This window comes from Artibeus jamaicensis, unplaced genomic scaffold (genome assembly GCF_021234435.1).
Source record: "Artibeus jamaicensis isolate MK-2021 breed Jamaican fruit bat unplaced genomic scaffold, CSHL_Jam_final scaffold_3151, whole genome shotgun sequence".
NCBI lineage: Eukaryota > Metazoa > Chordata > Mammalia > Chiroptera > Phyllostomidae > Artibeus > Artibeus jamaicensis.
In genome coordinates this window covers 7,055,681-7,076,832 of record NW_026522037.1, presented here as the reverse complement: position 1 = coordinate 7,076,832, position 21,152 = coordinate 7,055,681, and the positions used below count along the sequence as shown (strand labels likewise).

Below are 21,152 nucleotides of genomic sequence, written 5' to 3'. Positions count from 1 at the left end.
TGGAACGCTGTGAACTTGAGAAGCATGTGAAACAGTTTTTTGAGGCAGGGCAACCCACTGATAATGACAGGAGCGGTAATAATGTTTTAACTAACATTTAATCTGGGCTTATTATGCATCGGGCTTGATGCTAAAGGTTCTACATGCATTGTCTCATTTAATTCTTACAACACCTCTATGGTCCATGCAGTTTTATGGTCCTCAGTTTTTTCAGATGAAGAAACTGAGGCTCTTAAAGAGGGTCAGTGACTTGTCTGGAGTCGCACAGCTAGTAAATGGCAGAACCAGGGTTTCAGTCCAGGTCGTCTGGTACTGGACACCATGAGCCTCACCACTATGCTACTTGCAGAGCATATGAGAGCTGTGAAGGCTTCCCTTCCCTCCTGGTTATTTGAATGGCCTGCATACATCCCACTCCTTTGTTTATTCATCTCAGCAACAAACATTGGCTGACCACTTATAATTGGCCTGATTTCCTGCTAAGTGTTGAGGCTGTAGATACAAAAGTTTCTATCTGCTGAGGGAACCACAGTCCATTTGGGATGGAGCTACAGGTAAACTACTGATATGTATTGTTAGAAGTTTGATGGCTTCGACTTGGAAAAGAAAGTCAAGGAAGGCTTCCTGAAGGAGGTGACTCCAAGCTGCATTTTGAAAGAGGTGTGAAGTAGGCTAAAAGGAAAAAGAGGGGCTAGGAATGGGAAGGGGGAGCGTGGCATGTTGAAGAGACTGCACAGTGGGTCAGAAGTCTGGAACTTCCCCGAGGGGGAAGTAGAAAGAGCCTGTTCGACGTGCATAAGAAGAAAACTTCCCAGCAGTCAGGCTCTCTTGTCTTTGTCACATGCTCTAAGAAGAAGATGCAAAGAGGAAAGTCAATAGTCCAACTTGCAGCTGCTTCCCATCCCAGGGGCACAGTCCTCCTGCTGTTCCTCTGCCGGCAGCCATCAAGCATGTCCAAATCTGCTTATATCGCACATCATCCCAAAGCGACAGGAACAGCTCGCTGTGTGGCGGCATCTGAGCACAGCACAGCTGGGCACTTGGGAGTGGAGGGAGTTGTGCTGCTTCACAGTAATGGCATCTGTGACCTTCAGATGTCGTTTCCTCACGAGGCTCCCGAGAAAAGGGACCAAGGACGAGATAAATGGTCTCTGCTGACAGGAAGCTTTTCTTGGGGTAGGGGCTCCTGCAGGCCCTGGGAACCCTGAACAGCTGCCTCCTTACGGCCCGTCTCCCTGCTGTTCTGGGAGTCACCCTAAGACGGCAACTGTCTAACTCACCTCCGTGGAGCAGAAGCAGGATCTGTACGTAGTAGGTGCCCAGTGAGTGGTAATTCCGTGACTGCATGAATGATGCTGATGGGAAAAAGGGGGAAACAGCTCCTCCCTGGGTCAGCCCCACCTCTGCAGCGTCGCCCAGGCTGGCCCGGGCTTTCGGTTGCAGGCAGTTCCCTTCGGGGAAGTGAGAGACGTCTGGGGAGACGGAGCCCTGAGCAAAGGGGCCCCTTACTTCTTGCCTCCCGTCCCTGACGACTTTAGCTGGACGCGAGGGAGGCCTGGGCACCTTAAATCAACACCCACACCGCCTGCTGTCTTGGAGGCTCAGAGCTCGGATCTGGGGTGCAGTGGGCGGCTTCCCGAACGTCGGAAGTCCAGGCCTTTGGGGACAGTGTCAGGAAGCACAGGGCCGGCAGCGAGGGTCGGGAGAGCCTGGCGGGGAACCGAGTCCAGGAGGAGTGATCAGAACCAGCCGGTTTCCTCCCCCATCCACTCCACTCCTGCCTGCAGACCCCCATGTTTTGTTTCGCACAGAGTGGCCCCGAGGACATTTACAAACTGCAGCCTCAGTTTGTATTTCACAATGACAAACAGCCAGCAAGGAGAACTAATAATAGTGAGTGCTGCCCACTAGTGAGTGGGCCAGGTACTGTTTTAAGCAGCGCTTTCCATGTGTTAACGCAGTTAAATCTCATGACAGCGCCCTATTTCTCAAAGGAAACTGAGGCTCACAGAGCGACTTGGTCATTTTGCCCAAGGAGCACTGGCATTTGCAGCAGGTGGCTTGACTCCAGGGTTCGAGTGCTTAACCACTGCGTCCTGCTGCCTCCCGAGGACTACGTGGGTTAGCGAGGGAGAAGTAAAGAGACGTTTGAGTAGGAAGTACTGCATTTCTGGAGAGGCGGCTGTTTGTGGGAGACAGGGCAGGGGGCGATACCTCTGAATCCAACAAGATTAGCAGGAATTACTAGATGAAGAACTGCAGAGAAGAGAGAGAGAGAAGCTGAGAGATGAACATGAACAGGGAGAGGGGAGGCAGCCGGGCCAGCACCGTGTGGGTCGAGCACCAAGCAGAGGAATTTAGATTCGTCCAGAAGTCAGCACAGAGCCCCAGAAGGAGCCATTTGTTTTCTTTATCCTAAAAAACTTATTTTAGAAAAATACATAACGTGGGGGCTTCTCCCCCCACCCTCACCTCGGGTTCATTTTACCACTTTCTTGGACAGAAAGGAGCAGTGGAGCTCCCTCCTCAGGGGAGAACGTCAAAATGGTCCGCTTTCCACAGTGGACGGTCTGCTGTCCAGTCGGGGCAGCCTCTCCAGAGGCTGGGGCGTGGGGACCCTGACTGCCTGGGCCCCTGGCCCCCTGGCAGTCACAGCACCAGGAGAATGTTTTATTCATCCATTTTAGACCTGAGTCCGCTTTGATAAATTTTGAGGAGAAAGAGCTAGAGAAATCTTGGCATTAAATTATGACTCAGCGATGCTTCTTCCTTTCCGAGACCCGGCGAGACTCTGCCCGGCATTCGCTGACTACATTTATTCCCCCAAGCGTGGCCCATTCTGCTGCGTGGATGTGCAGCGTTATGAGTTCTGTCTGGTTGGAAGGTAATTTCCTAATAGATGTGGGCCAACAGGTGACTCTGGGCCCCCTCCCGTCTGCATTTGGATGTGCCTCTCCATCTGATTCTCCAATAAGAGATGAAAATGTTGTCTCCTCCATTTGCCTTTGCTGCCCTTCCTCCATTTGGTACTTGGTAGCGGCGCACAAACAGGACCACTGTTGGCCTTCTCAGAATCTCCATCAGCCCTCCTTCCCCTGCCTTCTGTGTGTGAACAGCCGGGGTCCTCCATCTCAACATCAAGGGCAAAAGCAGCTTCAGAGGAAGGCCTCTGCAAACCTACCCCTGCCCCCGAGTCCAGTACTGCTCCTAAGCGCCTCCCAGTGGTAGAGATGCCTTGCCAAGGCCTTGCATACTCCAGCCTCTGTGATTTAACCTCTCCTCCTGTTTTGCTTTTCAGGATCCTTGAACTCGACCTGATCGTCAGGGATGAAGATGGGAATATCCTGGATCCCGATAACACCAGCGTCATCAGCTTGTTCCACGCACACGAGGAAGCCACTGATAAAATCACAGAGCGCATCAAGGAAGAAATGGTGAGCTTTGTGGAATGGGCGTTGGCCAAGTGAGGCAGGCATTTAGCACACTGTAAACTTACACAGGCTGATTAACCAGACTGTATATTATTTAAAGAGACATCTGTCCTGTGATCAGAGATGGTCAGTAACCACACACATTTTATTGTGTTTTTGTCCTTGGATCTGTACTTAATTCTGCATCCATTTCACAGGCAGTTGAATGCCAGCAAGTTTCCTGCTCTCACAGAGCTTTTATAGTCCAGAGTAGAGAAAGGAAAAAAGGCAGTAAAAACATAAAGAAGGAAAGAAATGGAGAAATTAATTTCAGGGGCTGATAAGTTTCTAAAAGCCAGTAAACTAGGCTTATGTGAATCAGCGCTAATCAGGAGGTATTTGAAAAGGTACTGTGAAGAAAGGCCTCTTTCCAGAGTGACATCTGAGATGACACTCGAATAAGGTGAGGGCATCCGACCCCTGAAGTTCGAGGGACAAAATGCTTCATGCAAAGGGAAGAGCAGGTGCAAAGGCCCTGAGGTAGGGCTGAGTTCTGAATGTTTAAGGAGTAGAAGGACCAGTGTGCATGGGGCGTGATGAGCATTCTGAGAGTCCAGGCAGTGACTCGGAGAAGTAGGTCGCAGGAGCCAGGTCTCACAGGGCCCAAGGAGTCACGTAAAGAGTTAAGGTGGTAGGAAGCCAAGAAATGATTTTAAGGAAGCACACTCTTTTCAAAGTTAACATAATCTGATTCATAACTTTAAAAATAATTTAAACCACTGTGTATTTGAAAGCAGCCTTATTTTTAGATTTACTGAGTTATAATCTTCACACAAAATTAACTTACTCTAGAATAAGTACGGTCTAATGCATCTTATTAATATATAGTGTTGGGTAAACACCACGGACAAGGGACAGAATGGGTCCCTCACCCTGAAAGTTTCTTTGAGTTCCTTTGCAGTCGGTCCCCTTCCCCACCCCCATGCCCAGGCAGTTCCCAATTTGCTTTTCATGACTGTATTTTTGCCTCTTCATGGAGTTTTATATCAATGGAATAATAGGGTTTTTCTGTTTGCTGTTACTCTGTATGATGTGTTGGAGGTTTATGTTATTGTATATATTGATGTTTCTTTCCTCTTCATTGCTAATTTCTCTGCCACTGACCAGTTGTCCATGGTACACATTACTGACCAATTGTTGGACATGTGTGCTGTTTCCAGTCTGGGGCTGTTAAAACTGACGCTACTGTAAACATTTGCATTTAAATCTTTGTGTGCACATACATATGTTTTCATTCTTTTGGGGCCATACCTATCATTAGGATTGCTGGGTTGTATGATAAGTGTATGTTTAACTTTTTAAGATGCTTCTGTACTATTTCCCAAAAGGGCTATGCAATTTTGCATTTTCATGAGCAATATGCAAGCATTCCAGCTGCTCCACTTCCTCGCTAACCCTTGGTATTGCAGTCTTTTAACTTCATCCATTGTAATGATTGTGTAATGGTTTCACACAATGGTTTAATTTGCAGTACCCTGGATGACTAGTGATGTTGAACATCTCTTTATGTGTTTGCTGGCCATCACCATTTGTATCTTTCTTTGTGAAGTTTCTGTTCAAATATTTTGCCCATTTTAATTGGGCTGGTTTCCTTATTCTTGAGTTGTAAGAATTTTTTTATTCTGGATACAAATCTTTGTCAGATACATATTTTACAAATATGTTTTTCTTGTGCCTGGCCTTTTCATTTCTTAACTGTGTCTTTTCAAAAACAAAAAGGTTTTAGTTTTGATGAAATTTATTTCCGCAATTTTTTTCTCTTATAGTATTTGCTTTCTATGACACTAACTTTATGAGGAAGACAGGTAGGAAACCGAGATAGGAAATTAAGGCCAAGAGAGTCCATGTGACTTGGCACAGACTGTAGACACTTTCGATGGCAGAGCTGGGAATAACGGAGAAATGTCCCAGCTGAAAACCTACGTGACTCTCAACGTCTCTCTGTTGTCCCGTGTGGTGCTGAGATAATTCTCTCCGTCTTCTTCTCTCCTTCCTTCTGCCTCTCAGTCCAAAGACCAGCCGGATTACGGGATGTATTCCCGGATCTCCTCGTCCCCCACTCACAGCCTCTACGTCTTCGTGAGAAACTTCGTGTGCAGAATTGGGGAGGACGCCGAGCTCTTCATGTCTCTCTATGACCCCAGCAGGCAGGCCGTCATCAGGTGGGTGTGGCCGGCACGGCCCGGCTTCTGTGCCTGTGGGAGGCTGGCGTTGGCGTAACACAGAGCAGTCTTTCCTTTCCATTGTCGCTTGTGGAGAGCTTCCCGCCCCGAGGCAACACCGAGCCTAAGGGAATATGACATACCTTCTTTCTGGGGGCAGAGCTATTCCTTACCACCAGTTGCTCCCCGGAGTGGGCGTATGGTTACAGGGTTTTGTAAATAGTTTTGACTGCTGGAAAACAACCAGAAATGACGAGATGCAGAGAGGCAGCATTGGATAGGATAAAGGTCATCACTTTTAGAATGGGAATGGAGAAATGAGCGGTGAAAACTCTGTTATCCTGTTTGGCACCAGTGGTCTAAGGGTGTGGACCCGGGGCTCACGTCCTGGCCTCATCATTTATTCTGTCTCAACCTCAGACAGACTATTCATGTTTCTTAACTCTGAGTTTTCCCTGTGCCAAATGTCAGTGCCAGCCTCACAAGATCATTTCTTTCAAGAGCTTAATGAAAAACATCACACGGAGCACAGGACCTGGCGAATGCTACCTGTGCTCCAAGTGGGAGGGGCTGTCATTACGACTACCGTAATTAATTGTTCTTGAGAACTGAGGAAGTGAGGGAACTTCTGGGTGCCTCGGCTCAAGGACGGGAAAACGCCTTTGGGGATGTGCAGGGAAGACTTTGGCACCCCTCTGGCCCCACTGCTGTCCCCCCGGCCTCTGCTTGTGGCTCAGCCCAGCCTTCCTCCCCGGGGACCACTACTTATTCTCTCCAGCAGGGCTCGGGGCCAACACATGGGCCTGTATTTGAGATCCTGGTTACGCATCAGATCAGGGCTAGAGCCCGATCTTCATCTTTTATGGAGGAAACGATGTCTTTCTGGCTCGGATGTGATGATGATTCACTGAGGTCATGTACAGTGCCTAGTGGGGCGGTGCCTTAGAAAGTGACAATTCTCTCGGAGACGGTTGGAGACGTGGAGGGCTGCCCGTCCGAGAGGTCTGCACTGGGGGCTGCACGTGATCTCGTGTGACCCTCACGACTCTGTGCCATTTGGTGAGAACCTGAGGCTCGAGGAAGTCAAGGGACTTTCCCAAAGTCACACGTTTTTATAAATGACAGAGATGTCTACCCAGGTCCATCTGGCTCCAAAGACACGGGAGTGCCCGCTGCAGTCTGTCTCCAAGGCGCTTGCCCCTAGAGTAACACCGAATATCCTCAGGGGTGCTCACCGTGGTTCCAGCGCCGTGGTGGTGGGAAGTGATTCTTTAGAGCAAACCTGAATCCCTCTCAAGAGCCCCCCCAGCTCCCCTGGCTCTGCCTCCACGGACACCTTACGCAGGTGTTCCTGCTCCTTAGAGCCCCCTCACACGGTCTGCGTGTCAGTCTCCTCCTGCCCTGTCGGCTGCTCCCCAGGCACCTGTGACAAAGACCCTGAAAGCACTTCTAGGACCCCACCCCTGCCTCTTTGAAAACATGGGGGGACTCCTCAGGGCCGAGTTAGTGAGGGTGCCTGGCCCATCTCAGTGACGGACGGCCTGCGGCAGCTCTGGGGAGAGAGGCCGTGGATCAGCGAGGTGGCCCCGGGTCAGCGAGGTGGCAGCTGTGCTCTGCACCGTGTCACACTGATGATGTGCTGGATGGGGCATGCCCGAGGGATGCCTTGGAGAGGGCCAAAGACACAGGGACGCCCTCTGGAGAGAGAGGGATGAGGAGGACGAAGGGGACAGAAGCCGAACAGGTAGAAAACGAAGAAAGGGGAGCAGGAGCTTGATAGGGAGTAGCCCAGGGGAACTCAGGAGGCCTCCCTGTGTCAGCCCGACTCTGCTCCTTCCCTAAGAGAACACCCATCTCCTCCACGCCTGCCCGCCCTCATCAGGGCGGACACACCAGGGGCCACAGGCCGGGTACGGCGTCTTCAGTGAGGCCTGGGTGTAGGTTGGGGAGAATTTGGCTGAGATCGGCCTTTCAGTGCTGGGATGCATCATGGCCAAGTTCCATGGGTGTATGAAGAGGCCTGGTTTGGGAGATCGAAGGTAAATTTTTGTAGGACTGAAAAATAAAAAAATAAAAGCAGCTCAGGCATCAGGCCAGTGGCAAAGCTAGTGTCTAAAAGAGGGTGAGGAGGAGCCGGCATGGCCCTCACCCTCTCTCCGAGGAGGGGGTCACGTGGAAGAGGTCTCACCTATTTCCGCACCAGGTAGCCCTTCCAGATTTACCGCTCGGGTCTCCCTGGGCAGGGATGGATGGGGCCAATGCAGCCCTCTAAATTGCTTTTCTTATTTATGATTCTATTTCCCCTCCAAGAAAATTGCTGGGCCCGCTGTTTCTATCTAGCAGGGTGTTTCTCTATGGGACTTGCTACTGTAATGAAAGGTCCTGGGAAATACGCATGTATTTATTTCACTGTGACAGTTCAGAAATAACCAATGAGAAATAATTTAAAAATTGCGGGGACGATGGGAGGGGGGTCGCAGAGACAGGGAATGCGCCCTCCCAGTTAGTTTGCTGCAAATGTCTCTAATCTTTAAGAAATCTTAACTGAGAACAATGGTGGATTTAACTTGATTGAGTTTTAACCATTGGTTAATTCAGAGCTGTTTATTTATCAGTTCCATTTCCCCCATGAACTTTGCTGAGATTGCTCTCATTAATCTTCTAGGGGTGAGTGGACAGAGGGGAGCAAGAAGTCAGAGTAAACCACCGAAAAGAAGCCAGTTGCCCTTAACTTTGCTAGATGCTCCTTACGCCTTCTTGGGGTGACTTGGCTTTTGAGCTTTAGTTTGCGTCTTCCTACTTCAAGATAATGAGTATTTATTTAGTAGCAACTATATGCTCCTGGATGGCAGGAAAACCCCAGTGACTTAACACGGCAAACTGCACTAGGCTTCTCCTGAGTCAGAGGAGGGCTGACTCTGCCTTCTCAGCATGGCCGGACCCACCCCTGTGGACCGTACAGGGTGGTGCATGGTGCTTGAAGACGTGAAATGATCACTGGTCGCACGTCAGAACCGTGCGACTGCCTCTCATAAAACCCTTAGATGGGTTTCAGTTAGCCATAGGATCAAGCCAACGTTGCTGAGTGACCTTCAGGGCCTGCGTGGTCTAGCCCTTCTCTCTAATCTTTCTCTTACCAGTTTCCCATGGGATCCGCTTTTTAGATGCGTAGGTTTCATCCTGCCCCAGGACATTGGCGCTCACTTTGCCTGGAACATTTCCCTTTCCAGCTCTTTGCCTGACCGACCTTATTTCCATGCCATGCTCTCAAACAGAGATTTCCCCCAACTGTTGGGCTGAGGCCGGGCTCTCCCGGTGTCCATTCTCAAAGCATCCTGAACTTTTATAGCACAACTGTGTAAAAATGGTTGTTACAACCCCGTTTAAATGGTTACTTAAGTGTATCTCAGACCACGGCTGGGCTGAGGCCATCTGTGTTCCATCAGAGCGAGATACTCCATTCAGGAAAGCAGCCCTACGTTTAAGGGACACTTTAAAATACTCCAAATCTTTACCTTGTCTCAGCAGGGGAGTGGGGTGGAGGGGTGAATACATGTGGGGGGTGCGGTGGAAAAAGGAAACTTTGTTTCGTGCAAACAGCTGAACTGCGATACAGCACAGCTGGGGAAACAGCCAAACATGTTCTGATTGTGCTGCAAATCGTGCTCAAACCCGCCCCCCTGGTTTCCGCCCTCAGCAACCTCCCAGAGGCTGCTGCTCTCCTGAAACGTTAGGCAGCTGGGCCCGAATTGGCTTAGTGGGTGAGGGAGAGAGAGAGGCTGCGAGACACACACGTTAGTGCCCCTCTGCCCCTGCCGGTCTGATGTCTGTCTCCCTGATGGGACCCTGATCTTTTGGCGAGAGGGACTGCGTCTGTCTCAGACACCGCTCTGTCCGCAGCAGCCCGCAGGGTGTGGGGTGCACAGTGGTGGCTCGGTCGATATTGTGGCTGAATGAGTGTTGCGCCCCTGGCGGTAACGGTCGCCCTTCTCTTCCTGCAGTGAGAACTACCTGGTGCGCTGGGGCAGCAAGGGCTTCCCGAAGGAGATCGAGATGCTCAACAACCTGAAGGTGGTCTTCACGGTGGGTGCGCACTGCTTCCTCTCACCACGTGCCATGCTCACAGGGACGCGATCTCGGCAGTGAGCTGGGTCCGCAGAGCTTCCCCGCTGGCGAAGGGCATTGTGCTTCCAGGGGAAGCTGCCGGGAAGATGGACCTCCGCCTCCCTCTTCCTCCCTCCTTCCCTCCCCATTTCTCACTCACCTGCACACGGAGAGCACACGCAGAGCCCTCTGTGGACCAGCACACACCTCTTCCAGCTGCCATCTCCGTGAACTGGGTGCAGCAGCTGTGCACCTGGTTTTCTGGTTAATTCGTGGTTAACCTGAGGCCCTTTATTTGGTTCAGACCCGAAGACCCTTCTCGCCTATATCAGGGCTCCGTCCTAGAACACTGGCTGCCTTGGTAAGGTGGACATTCTGAACAGAGTTAAGTCACAGATGACTAAAGATGTTACAGGTCATCCTCCTAAATACCAGCACTCGCTGGGCAAGACCTATGTGGAAGTGTCGGAATTAGCTGTTATTTGGATGCGTTATGTTTGCGAGTCAACAGGCTTTGCCGCTTTGAAAGGAGAAAGGGTGGAAGGAAGGAGACGAGGGTTACTTCCTGCGGAGCCCCCTCTCCGGTCCTGTTTCCACGAGGTCGTGTGAAGGGTGTGATCGTAAAACACCCGAGGCTGTTGGTGGTGTCTCCCGGCTCCTCTGGGCAGAAGAGCATTGAGGAGATTTTTCACTGTGTCGCCTGCGTTAGCGAAGGGAAGTTACGGAGGGGGAGCCGGGGAAGGACGGCGCACTGACCACACCGCTGAGTGGGATCCAGCGGTGTCCGGCACGCCGGGTCGCCCACCTTGCTCTACAAGAATGTTCTGTTCCAGCCCATTAAATGCAGTGACTGCTGGCACAACTAGATAGGCGTGCCGCTGGTTCGTTTTGTTCACCACTTCCTAAAAAATGGGCTGGAGGAATAAGATCACAGGTCCTAATTGTGTGGACAAAATTTTCTTGGCTTATATAAATGTGCCTCAGTCCTGTTTATCTGCATTACTGGGTAGAAGGAGGGGCCTGTTTGTTTATTTTCTTGGTAAATAGGAGAGTCCCATGGGGCTTCCTGATTAAATCGGGAGACAGATGTTTCATGAAAGGGAGAGAGACAGGGAATCAATCAGGGGGTTCGTTTTGCAGAACCAATTCGTGATGCAAACACGCGGGAAAGGGCATCGGTAAATTTGTGTCGCTCAGCATTAATGGGGTCCTGCCTCTGCGGAGTGCTGCCTGTGCCACCCGCCCTTCTTCCCCCGCCAGTGAACTTGAGAGCTTCGTTCTGGTTCACGTGACTGACACTTCCCTCTCCGGAAATGAGGGGGGTCTTCGTTTCGGGGCAAGGAAGGTCATGGTGCTCTAGCCTCTTTCATTGATTCACGGGCTAGTCGGTGGGCGTCTGCTGGTTGCTGGGGATACAGTGCTGACGAAGCCGACAGGCCCCCACTCGCACGTCGTTCAGAACCTGAGTAAGTAGGTGAAGAAAGGAGAACTGTTGGAAGGCACGCTGCGCAATGTGGTTGATTAGAGCAGGCTGATGTGGTGGTGTTGGACTGGGCCTCACTGTGGGCTGGGCGCTCAGGCAGAGTGTGAGTTGGAGATGAGATAAGACTTGGCAGCCGAGTGCCTTGCCGGCCGTATTTGTCTCGTCTCTGGTTGTCGGCTCTTTCTAGTTTCCTCTTTGGGGGCAGGCCCGGAGGGGCTGGGACACGGGTGTGTGGGTTGGGCTGATGGTGGACTTGCCCTCTGTCCGCCCGACAAGTATTCACCTCCACGCCTGCTCTGTAGGAGAAGAGCAGCCTGTATACCATGAGGTTCCCCAAGACCGTGCCCGGTTTGGGGGTTACTGCCAACACATGGGTAACAAGGCTGAGCAATAATGGGAGTACTGAGGAGTTGTCAGATCAGGTGACATGGGTTTCACCTTTCATTGCCCTGCCCCAGCTTTCCCAACACATCCGAGTCGTTAAAGCCGAAGTAAACTGACTGGGAGACACCACAGACAGGAACACAGTCCTGAGTGAGGGCTGCCTGTTCCACACCCTTCGGAGAAGAACCCACGCTCAGCCCTTTCGCTGGGCTTTGTCACTTCTTTTTTTAAGGACTGTTTTTTTAAATTAAACTTATTGGGGTGAGCTAATCACCTATTTCCAAATACAGCCCTGTGCTGGGTACTGGGCGGTTAGGACTCCAACATAGGAGTTTGAGGTGGGGGCATAAATTAGCCCATGACATCAAGGAAGAAGCCTTTCAGGGGCCTGTGGCTGTGGATAGCCTCTGAAAGGTACCAGTTCAAAACTGTGAAAAACCCTAAGGGAAGAAGAGCAGTAATTAGGGATGAAGGTCGAAAGGAAGCAAGACTGGAGCTGTTAAGGATGGGAGGGCTTTGGCTATGTAGAGGAATAAGCGGCGAGCGTTTGAGGTGGAGGTGTGGACCAGGGGGCTTAGGAAGAAAGATCCAGAGTTGAAAGTGAGCACAAAAGAAATCTTTGTGACAAAAATAGAGCACTCACATGCAGAGAATAGTGGGGAACCAGTTGGCTAGGACAGCTGGAAATACATTATGTCTAGGACTTTTCACATCGGCCTGGGAAGATTAGCACTAGTGGGGTAGGAAATAAGGAGCTATTAACATCGTTGGGGGAGAGAAATGAAATAATGAATGTGGCTTCCAAAGACGGGCTGGTAGGGGATTGCAGGGCGGAGTGGAGGAGAGGTGGTCCAGCCTCTGGGATGTGGGATAACTGGGGCCTCAAACACAGTTGCCTACGGGGCGAGGCAGGGAATGCATGGGTGGAGAGCCTTCCTGGATCTGAAAGCCCCTCCTTCCCTGCCTTCCCTTCCTCCGTGCCCAGCCCAGAGGCTCTGGAGAGTGCGGAAGACACTTCCCTCCCACCGGCCAGGGAGAGGAGAGCCCTTCAGAGCCTGTGCTCCGGAGAAACTGAGCCAGTGGGTTAGACGGGCGGATGGGTTTACGTTAAGGATTGGGCTCATGCGATTACAGGGGGCTGGCCAGCAGGCTGGAAACTCGGGCAGGATTTCTACGCTACAGCCGGAGGCAGAATTCTTCCTTTTCTGGGAAACGTCCCTTTTTGTTCTTAAGGGTTTCGACTGATTGGATGAGGCCCACCTCCATTATGGGAGGCAGTCTTTTTTACTTGACGGCAGCTGACTGTAGAGGCCTGTTAGACCTACAAAACACCTTGACAACAACATTTAGACTAGTGTTGGGCCTAGGAACTAGGCACCGCAGTGTAGCCAAGATGATGCAAAAATTCATGCATTGCAGCCTCCAGGAGGGAAAGTGCCGGCCCCATTGGGGCCATGATTGTTCCCAGAGACTCTGCACCCTTCCTTCCTTTTCGACCCACACCAGCCTCAGGGAGAGGATGGGGTGCTGCTGTGCCCGAGCCCAAGCTCCGATGCGGGTTGTCAGGCTGCGCCCTCTGTGTACACCTGCGTGAGGACTAACTCGGACGAGAAGCAGCTGCGCCCTAGGGCGGCCACGCCCAGGGTTCTCTGCTCCGATGCCAACAGCGTGCCTTGATGTTCCTTCCGCACCTGACTCCAGCTGGAAGAGGGTCCCGGAACAGGGCAGGCAGGTGCCCAGGTGGCCCCTGTGGGCTTTCCCCGCGTGTGCCTGTCTGACGGTGAGAAAGATGTTTTGTGGCAGTTGGGCTCATGGACTTTGGTGTCAGAGTGACTGCACAGTGTCTGCAAGGACTAAGGGCAAGACCTTGGGGAAGCTCCTTATCCTCTTTGTGCCTCGGTTTTCCTGTCTATAAAATGGGAATGCATTAGCAGTACCTACTTCTGGCGAGGATCAAATAAGACAATGATGTGAGACATTTTAGCGTGTGATTGAGACGTGACCAGTTTCAGTGTCTTTCTGGGCCCAGGGCGAGTGCAACAGCCTGTCCACCTTGGAGTCGGCCAGCTTACACACCTCGCCTCGGTCAGTGAAACGTAGCCAAAGTGATGTGTATCTCTTGTGGTTGGAAGCTTTAAGTACCATTAAGTGGCTTGGCATCTTTACTTCTTCCTGCGGAGGGGAGAAGGAGAGCACCCAAGTGCAGCCGGGGGCCCGGAGGAAGGAAGTGAGTGGAGTGGAGCTCCCGCCCACCTGCATTGGACCAGTAGCCTGAGCCAGAAGGAAGCATCTCCGGTTATAGGCTCTGGGATACTGGGATTGTGTGGTATCACAACCACCCAAACCTGAGCGACATGCAGGTGTGAGGTGCTTGCTCAGTAAATGGGAACTTAGGATTTTCCCCTCTTCCCTTTGCCTGCTCCTTGAGAGGTGCTAAGCTGAGACAAAACGGATGGGCCATTGGTAGCAAGTGCTGTTCTGAGGGTCAGTCAGCTGGCATGCAGGGCATCCTGCCTGTGTAATGGGTATCGCACCTCTCCCCCTCTGTTCCGTCAGGTTGAAGTGGGAGAATCGGGACCGACCACCAGCGTCCTGTTGCCCAGTTTCCTTTCCGACACTCACCATTCTCATCTGTGAGATGGGTGCGGTAGCTCGGCCTTCTCCCTTCCCCAGGACCAATTGTGTGCTTAACCCCCATGCACTAAGCACTAAGCACTTGCTCCAGAACTTCTGTTGCTCAGTGTTCTTCATTAGACCCTCGATGTGTAACTGCTCCTCTCCTGCCCTGCAGGATCTCGGAAACAAAGACCTCAACAGGGATAAAATCTACCTGATTTGTCAAATAGTCCGAGTTGGGAAGATGGACCTCAAGGACACCAACACGAAGAAGTGCACGCAGGGGCTGAGGCGGCCCTTTGGGGTGGCAGGTAATGACACGTGACACGCTGTTAACCCGTGCAGGAGTGCACAGGTATACGTCTACATTTTAAAGAGGGTTTCCTTCCCTCTCCGCCTTGCTCCCTCCACCCCCAAATTTATGCCATGTAACCCCTAATGCCTACGTTTCCGGTAGCTAAATCAACAGAATTGGTGACTGTGTCCAGATTTATGATGAAAGCAGGGGACTGTGGGACCCCCCGTGTCTGGAGCAGAGCCCTGGGAACAGGGCGCAGCCTGAGCAGGGGGCGCCCGGGCTCCTCAGCACAGAGAAAGCGGAAGAGCAGTACGAGCAGGATCTTGTTATGACGAGCAAATCAGTTTTTGAGAAATACTCAGGACTGGAAATGAAGTTACACAGGATGAGTCACCCACCACACGTCGGAGTTCCGGGTGGAAGTGGACATTTGGAGGGTCGGCTTGACCCAGTTGAGGGCTACGTCGCTTTCCCGCTTTTCTCCACACCTTCACTCTCGCGTGGTTGCCACGACTTCAGCATTCTTGTCCCGTGTTCATGGTTTTTGTTATATTTGACCATCACTTGCACTATTACTTACCTAATATATTTCTTTTTATTTAACCCACTTTATTTAAACTAAAACATTTTTTCTTGAAAGACGTAAGTACCTGTGGACATGGCACCTGGGTACGCTGTTTTACCAAAGTGTAAGTTTCCAGTCACGTACCAGTTGTAATCCCTGAGGACCACACGCACACCCAGTGGCTCAGGTTCCTCGCTTTGGAACACGCTGGTCTCCTGTTACCGCAAACCAGCTGGCTCTCGGCTAGCCCCCCCGTACTGCTTGCAGAGTGGTGGAGTGGAAGAAGTCAGCTTATACATGCGCTTTTTTTTTGTACCCTGGCATCGTTGCTAGCTAGCTAAGTGACAGTGGGCAAGCATTCCGCCCAGGGCCTGATTTGCATTAATCTGCATAATGAGAGGCTTGGATCTGGTTGGTCCATGGTCTGCGTTGAGATGCTCTGACTCCGTATGAGGGGCGCTCCTGACATCGCAGCATTCTGGTTAAGGCAGCGAGGGTTCGTCAACCTTACCTCAAAGTGTGCCTTTGTCCCTCAGCTGCAGTCTGATCTCTCTGGGTTTCAGGTGACAGCAATCTGGTAGAACTGAAAGGTTCAGAGATAGGGTGTTTCAGGTGTGGCTGGATCCAGGAACTCAAATGCATGTATACCTCTCTATCTCCCAGCTCCTATGTCCCCTGATTCTGAAGAGGGCTTTCCAATTAGTAGGCAGAATAGTGGCTAGCTGTTCCAAGCTTGCATCTGATTGGCCTAGCAATCCAGGGGAAAGAGGCAGCTCTTTGCCATTAATTTCAGAAGAAACCCCAGGAGCTTAAATAATAGCCGCGTGGTCATCTCCAAAGCGCTTCCTCTGGCCGGGGGAGGGGGGAACTGGGGGAGGAAGTGTGGTCCTGTGACCTAAACTACGCATTTCTCTTCTTCTTCTAGTTATGGATATAACAGACATCATCAAGGGGAAAGCAGAGAGCGACGAGGAAAAGCAGCACTTCATTCCTTTTCACCCGTGAGAGTCTCCATGTCTTTCTATTCCCTGAAACCACGCCCTGTGTCCCTGGGGCCACTTGGGAGCAGGGCGAACCGGTTCTCTGGGTTGCTTATGTCCAGGTGGGGCCTCCCCAAAGCAGGGCAGTATGAGAATGATAGTGTCAGGGCCAGGGTTCTTGAAACCAACCCGCTTTTCACCCGTTCATTTACCCAGCTGTATTTATTCAACAGACTTTGACTGGAGGCCGGCAGCAGGGTGGCCACTGGGCTGGGCATGGGGCTGGAGTGGTGACCCAGCTAGACATGGCCTGCTTGTCATGGTGCTTGTGCCAGGATGGGGAGTGAAGCAGGTCGTCAGCCAAGGGCGAAGGCATTTGGTACAAGTAGGCAGGAGCCCACAGCTGTGAGTCGGCAGCGTATCAGCTACGTGTAACAGGAAGCCCCACCCTGCTTCTCACGGGTAGAAAGGTCCGCTCCTGGAGAGGAGGGTCGTGAGGGCGGTCAGTGTCCTTCCCCTGCTCTCGCGGCCTCTGAGGGAGCAGCAGTCCCATTTTGAGACGGCTGTCCTTACTCTCTCAGTCCAAGGACGGGCCCAGAGGAGCGGTGTTTGGTCACAGGGGGCAGGGTCAGTGACTCTGGTCAAGGCAGGTGATTGGGACCTAGCAGAAGTGTGGAGTCTTTGCCACCTTGGGGGGGGGGCGTATACTCCTTTTAAGGGGATGGGAACCCTTCCTTCTTAACAGCCTCACCTAGGAAGAAAAAGTGGCCTCTCCTGGTGGCGTTGATTTGGATTCCCAGATCTCAGGGCCACATTGCTTCTTGATGACATATGTGCTGTCTGAGATGGCACAGGCTGGCTCGCTTCACACCCCCGGTGTCGCGGGAGGGTCTGGGCCAGACTCTGGAGCACACGAAGCCACAAGTTGGGGGCTGCACAAGGGCATCCTGGGAACATTTTGTGCTCTCGTTTCCTTTCCAGGGTGACAGCTGAGAATGACTTCCTGCACAGTCTGTTGGGCAAAGTCATAGCCTTCAAGGGAGACAGTGGAGGGCAAGGTAGGTACTGAGCCCAGTGGACTGGGCCTGCCTCTGGCTCAGGGGCCCTTGATTCTTCAGCAAGCAGATCAGAACTCTGAACCCAGGGAAGGCCCGCCTTCCTTCCATTGCAAAGAATGGGGGCGTGGGATCCATAGAAATGGAAGGCGCGTCCCCGGAAGCTGGGAGGCGTGTCCGACTGCCCAGAGGAAGGGAGGAATCCGTATTCCGACTCTCCCTTACGGCAACGGCAGGCACTTTCACACGCTGCCTCATTTGGTCTCGTCCCTCCCGCAGCTCTGTGAGATAGGTGGTGTCACCCCCACTTTGCAAAGACTGGGCTGACGCCACCGGAAGTAACTGGTGGGGTTCATGCCCAGAGGAGTCTGGCGCCGGATGTCTGCTCCTGCCGCTCCCCTTCAGAAAGTGACCCAGGGGGGCAGGCAGGAGGGAGGCAGGAGGGAACACCTTGAGGAAGCCGACTCTTCACAGCGAGCCTTCCCTTCCAGGACTCTGGGTGACCATGAAGATGCTCGTGGGTGACATCATTCAGATCCGCAAGGACTACCCACACCTGGTGGACAGGACCACCGTGGTGGCCAGGAAGCTGGGCTTCCCGGAGATCATCATGCCAGGTCTGGCCTTTCCCTGGGGCGGGTGGTGGTCCAGCTGGTCGAATCCTTTTTACAGAACCAACTCCTTTCTTTTCCACTGCTTTTCTCTAGTTCTCCCTGAAAACGAGTTTTGTATCTACACAAATCCATGCATTCTCACAATAAACACAAATACGTACGCATACAAATGGACTCCCTCCCCATGAATGGGACTGTTTTGCCCTTCGTGTGCCTTATATACTTTATGTAGTTGTTCTGCAACTTGCTTCATCACTTAATAATTTATCACAGACATCCTTTCTACTTTACTACCTGTAGCATAAGTCCATTCTTTGGGGTAGAATATTGTCATTCTCTGACATTTTTAAAGCATTCTTTTATTACCAAAGGACCCCATGCTCACTGGAAAATGTTCACATAGCTTGAAAAGGTATAAAGTGAAAATCTCCCTCAAATCTCTGCCTCCAGAAGTAACCACTGCTATTAACATTTTCCACGTGTGTATGAAAAGAAGGAAAACAACTGAGATTATCTACGATTCTTTTGAAAGCCCCCTTTTTGTTTTAAACCTGCATCTCGGACTTTCGTCCTCAGCCGCTCTCAGCTGCTCTCACTGCCTTCCTTGCTCAGTCACGTGGTGGCCCGGGGTGGCAGGGGGTCTGTAGGGTCACCTCTTTCCGTCTGCCTCACCTGAGACCTCAGTTTCTGGTGATTCCCCTTAGGATTTTCAGTTCTCCTTGCCCCTCATTCCTAAAGACCTTTCCTGCCTCATCCCTGGCACTGTGCTCCTTGGATGCATGAAAACACCCTCTCTGCTTCCACGTGATAAAAGATCCGTGAACGCCCATGGTGGTTACTGATAGTCCCGGATCCGTTCTAGTGGAGCTTTTCCTTGCCTCCCCAGAAGATGGCACTAGAGGATGAAAATTAAATGATGTTCTGGGAGAGAAACACTTGCCCAGTTTTGATCATCCTCCCGCCCTCTTTGCAACCGGTTTTCCTTTACCCCCTTGTTACCTACTTCTCCAGCCTCCCGATGAAGTCAAGTGCCTTTTCCAAGCAGTGCTGATTTTAATTTCATTAACAGACATCAAGGCGGGGCCCCTCTGCTCCCCCCGCCCCCCGCCCTCCCGACTGACTCTGGACTCTCTTTCTCCTCCTGGCTCAGGGGACGTCAGGAACGACATCTACATCACTCTGCTGCAGGGCGACTTCGACAAGTACAACAAGACCACGCAGAGGAACGTGGAAGTGATCATGTGTGTGTGCACGGAGGACGGCAAAACACTGTCTGTAAGGACCCCAGCTCTCGCTCTGGGCGGCAAGCCCCCTTGGGCGCCTCCGCTCACAGAGATGTGTGTTTCCCACCCGATTGTGCTCTCTCGCCGCCAGCTGCCTTTGGGATGGCGTGAAGTAATGTGATCTGCACCTCACAGCGCGGTTAGCGCAGTAGCCCGTGATAAGGCCTTGTGTTGTGATTTTCTCACACCAGAGCAGCTTTTTAACATCTGTTCCTTTCCTTTCATGGCCCCTTCTTCTTTTTTTGTCTTTTTGCTGGCCTCACCTTCCTTGTAGGTTCGCTTTTTGCAGTTAGAATACTGTTCTCATTGAAACATGAGCCAGTTTATTCAGGCCAAGTTCATGGCAAGAAAAAGGATCAATACATTGCCTTGGGCTGGTGGAGGCTCAGGATGTGTTCAAAACAGACATTCCCGACACTTAATCTAACTCCCAGCGCTCAGCCGGAAACCCTGGTGGAGAGCAGAGTTCGTAAATTGGTCTCCAGAGGGCCGGCAGAGTGCATTCAAGAATGCAGAGCACATTGCTGTAAATATTTTTACAGCATATGTCCTGGATGGTATTTGCCATGTGTGTTTACATTTATTTACTTATATTTCCTTTAAGGTTGTCAGCAGGTGTGTCCAGTGTGTGGGAGGGTTTTGCATCTCCTTTCAGAATCGATTGCATCAATTTCAGAAAATGAAATTGGCCTCAGCAGAAGTTTCCGCCTGGGCCGGTGTTCCTCCTGGGCCACAGTGGGTGACCAGACAGAGCAGAGGCTTGGGGGTGTGAGCGCTGACGAGTCATCCGCTCTGGCCTGGGGCTGGAGCGCAGGCTGACTCTGCGCTCCTCTACCCAAGAATAACCAGCAGCATTATAGAGACGTCATAACGTGCCAGGCACCGTGATAAGTCTGATGCATGACCGTCATCGTCCGCGCTTTCACAGGCGACACTGAACCTTTGTCAGGTCTTCCCAAGGTCACGAAGTCAGTATAAGGCAGGGGGTGGGAGTGGATTCTGGGGTCTGGCCCTGTTTCAGACTTCACTGTAACACCTCTGCGTTTCAAGACTTCACCAATTCATCTCTCATTTTAACATGAGGTTAATAACCAACTCTATCAAATTCTGGGGAAATTCATAATTATTTTTTAAATATAAAGAAATCCTGACAAGTGCCTTTTTTCATGTTCATCAAGACTGGCCCTGTTAATTAATATGTAGCTGAGCAAAATCCAAGCATTTAACTCATCCTCTTTTTATTGGGTTCTGAAACTTTTCTGAAAAAATAAGTGAGAGAGACACTTTGCTCAAAGGAACATAAAGGATGAGCAGAGGGTTTTTATCCTCTGCTTGCATTTCACAAATGTATGGACCGTGGCCTTGAAGTTATTTTTACCTGGCTACCTATTGGAGAACTTTCAAACCTCGGCTTCATTTTTAAAACACTGATATGCTTGCCTTCGATGTTGCCTAAGGACAAATTAGGAAACCATTAGCTGGAAAGCAGGCATCTTATCTTGTCTGAACCCATCTTGCTTCTACCTCTGCTGCCCTTTCAAGCCACACCCCACCAGGCCGAGCAGGTGCCCTCAGATGCCTGTGTGGGCAGGTAGGATGGGGGCTGGAGTGCAGAGGCAGCTGGGGGTCATGGCCATGATCTGCAGTCCCGTCTCTCAGGGACGTCATGGGGGAGTTCAGTTGCCTGACCATTGAAACTTGCTGAGGAAGCCTGCGGGAGGCCTTCCTTTCTCTCCTTGCAGAACTAAATATTGCCGCCTAGTTAAGTGCCAGGCAGCACGCTTAGAGCGCTCAACACTCCCGTTTGGTTCTGGCGGGCCCCTGTGGGCACCGTCCCGCTCAGGGATATCAACTTCTCCCCCGGCCCCCGGTGCACACTGTCCTTGAGAGCAGGGCCGGAGGACAGCGTAGGTCATGTTTGTCCTTGGCTCACCTTGAGGTTTCAGCAACCTTGCTCAGGTAGGGCCGTGGCTGAGAAGTTAAGGGGGGGGGGGGGCTTTGGGATCAACAGACAGGGTTCAGATTCAGTCCCCTCCTATTAGCCGTGGGATCTTGGGCAAGTTTATGTGTGTATAAAAGAGGAACAGTCATCTCTTTCTTATGGGGTTGCAAAATAGTAGGTGTATGGCGCCTGCTAT

The 21,152-nt window shown here is 51.5% G+C and overlaps 1 protein-coding gene across 2 annotated transcripts in view; it reads left to right on the top strand.

Moving 5' to 3' along the window:
• Positions 1–21,152, top strand: part of DOCK2 (dedicator of cytokinesis 2) — a 345,180-nt gene that overhangs the window by 33,064 nt on the left and 290,964 nt on the right. For both annotated transcript variants that reach the window (XM_037127870.2, XM_037127869.2), the window contains exons 7-14: positions 3,299–3,434; positions 5,478–5,632; positions 9,634–9,715; positions 14,395–14,530; positions 16,008–16,083; positions 17,044–17,120; positions 17,609–17,734; positions 18,882–19,006. In XM_037127870.2, the coding sequence (XP_036983765.2) occupies positions 3,299–3,434; positions 5,478–5,632; positions 9,634–9,715; positions 14,395–14,530; positions 16,008–16,083; positions 17,044–17,120; positions 17,609–17,734; positions 18,882–19,006 (913 nt within the window). The remainder of the gene's footprint in view (positions 1–3,298; positions 3,435–5,477; positions 5,633–9,633; positions 9,716–14,394; positions 14,531–16,007; positions 16,084–17,043; positions 17,121–17,608; positions 17,735–18,881; positions 19,007–21,152) is intronic.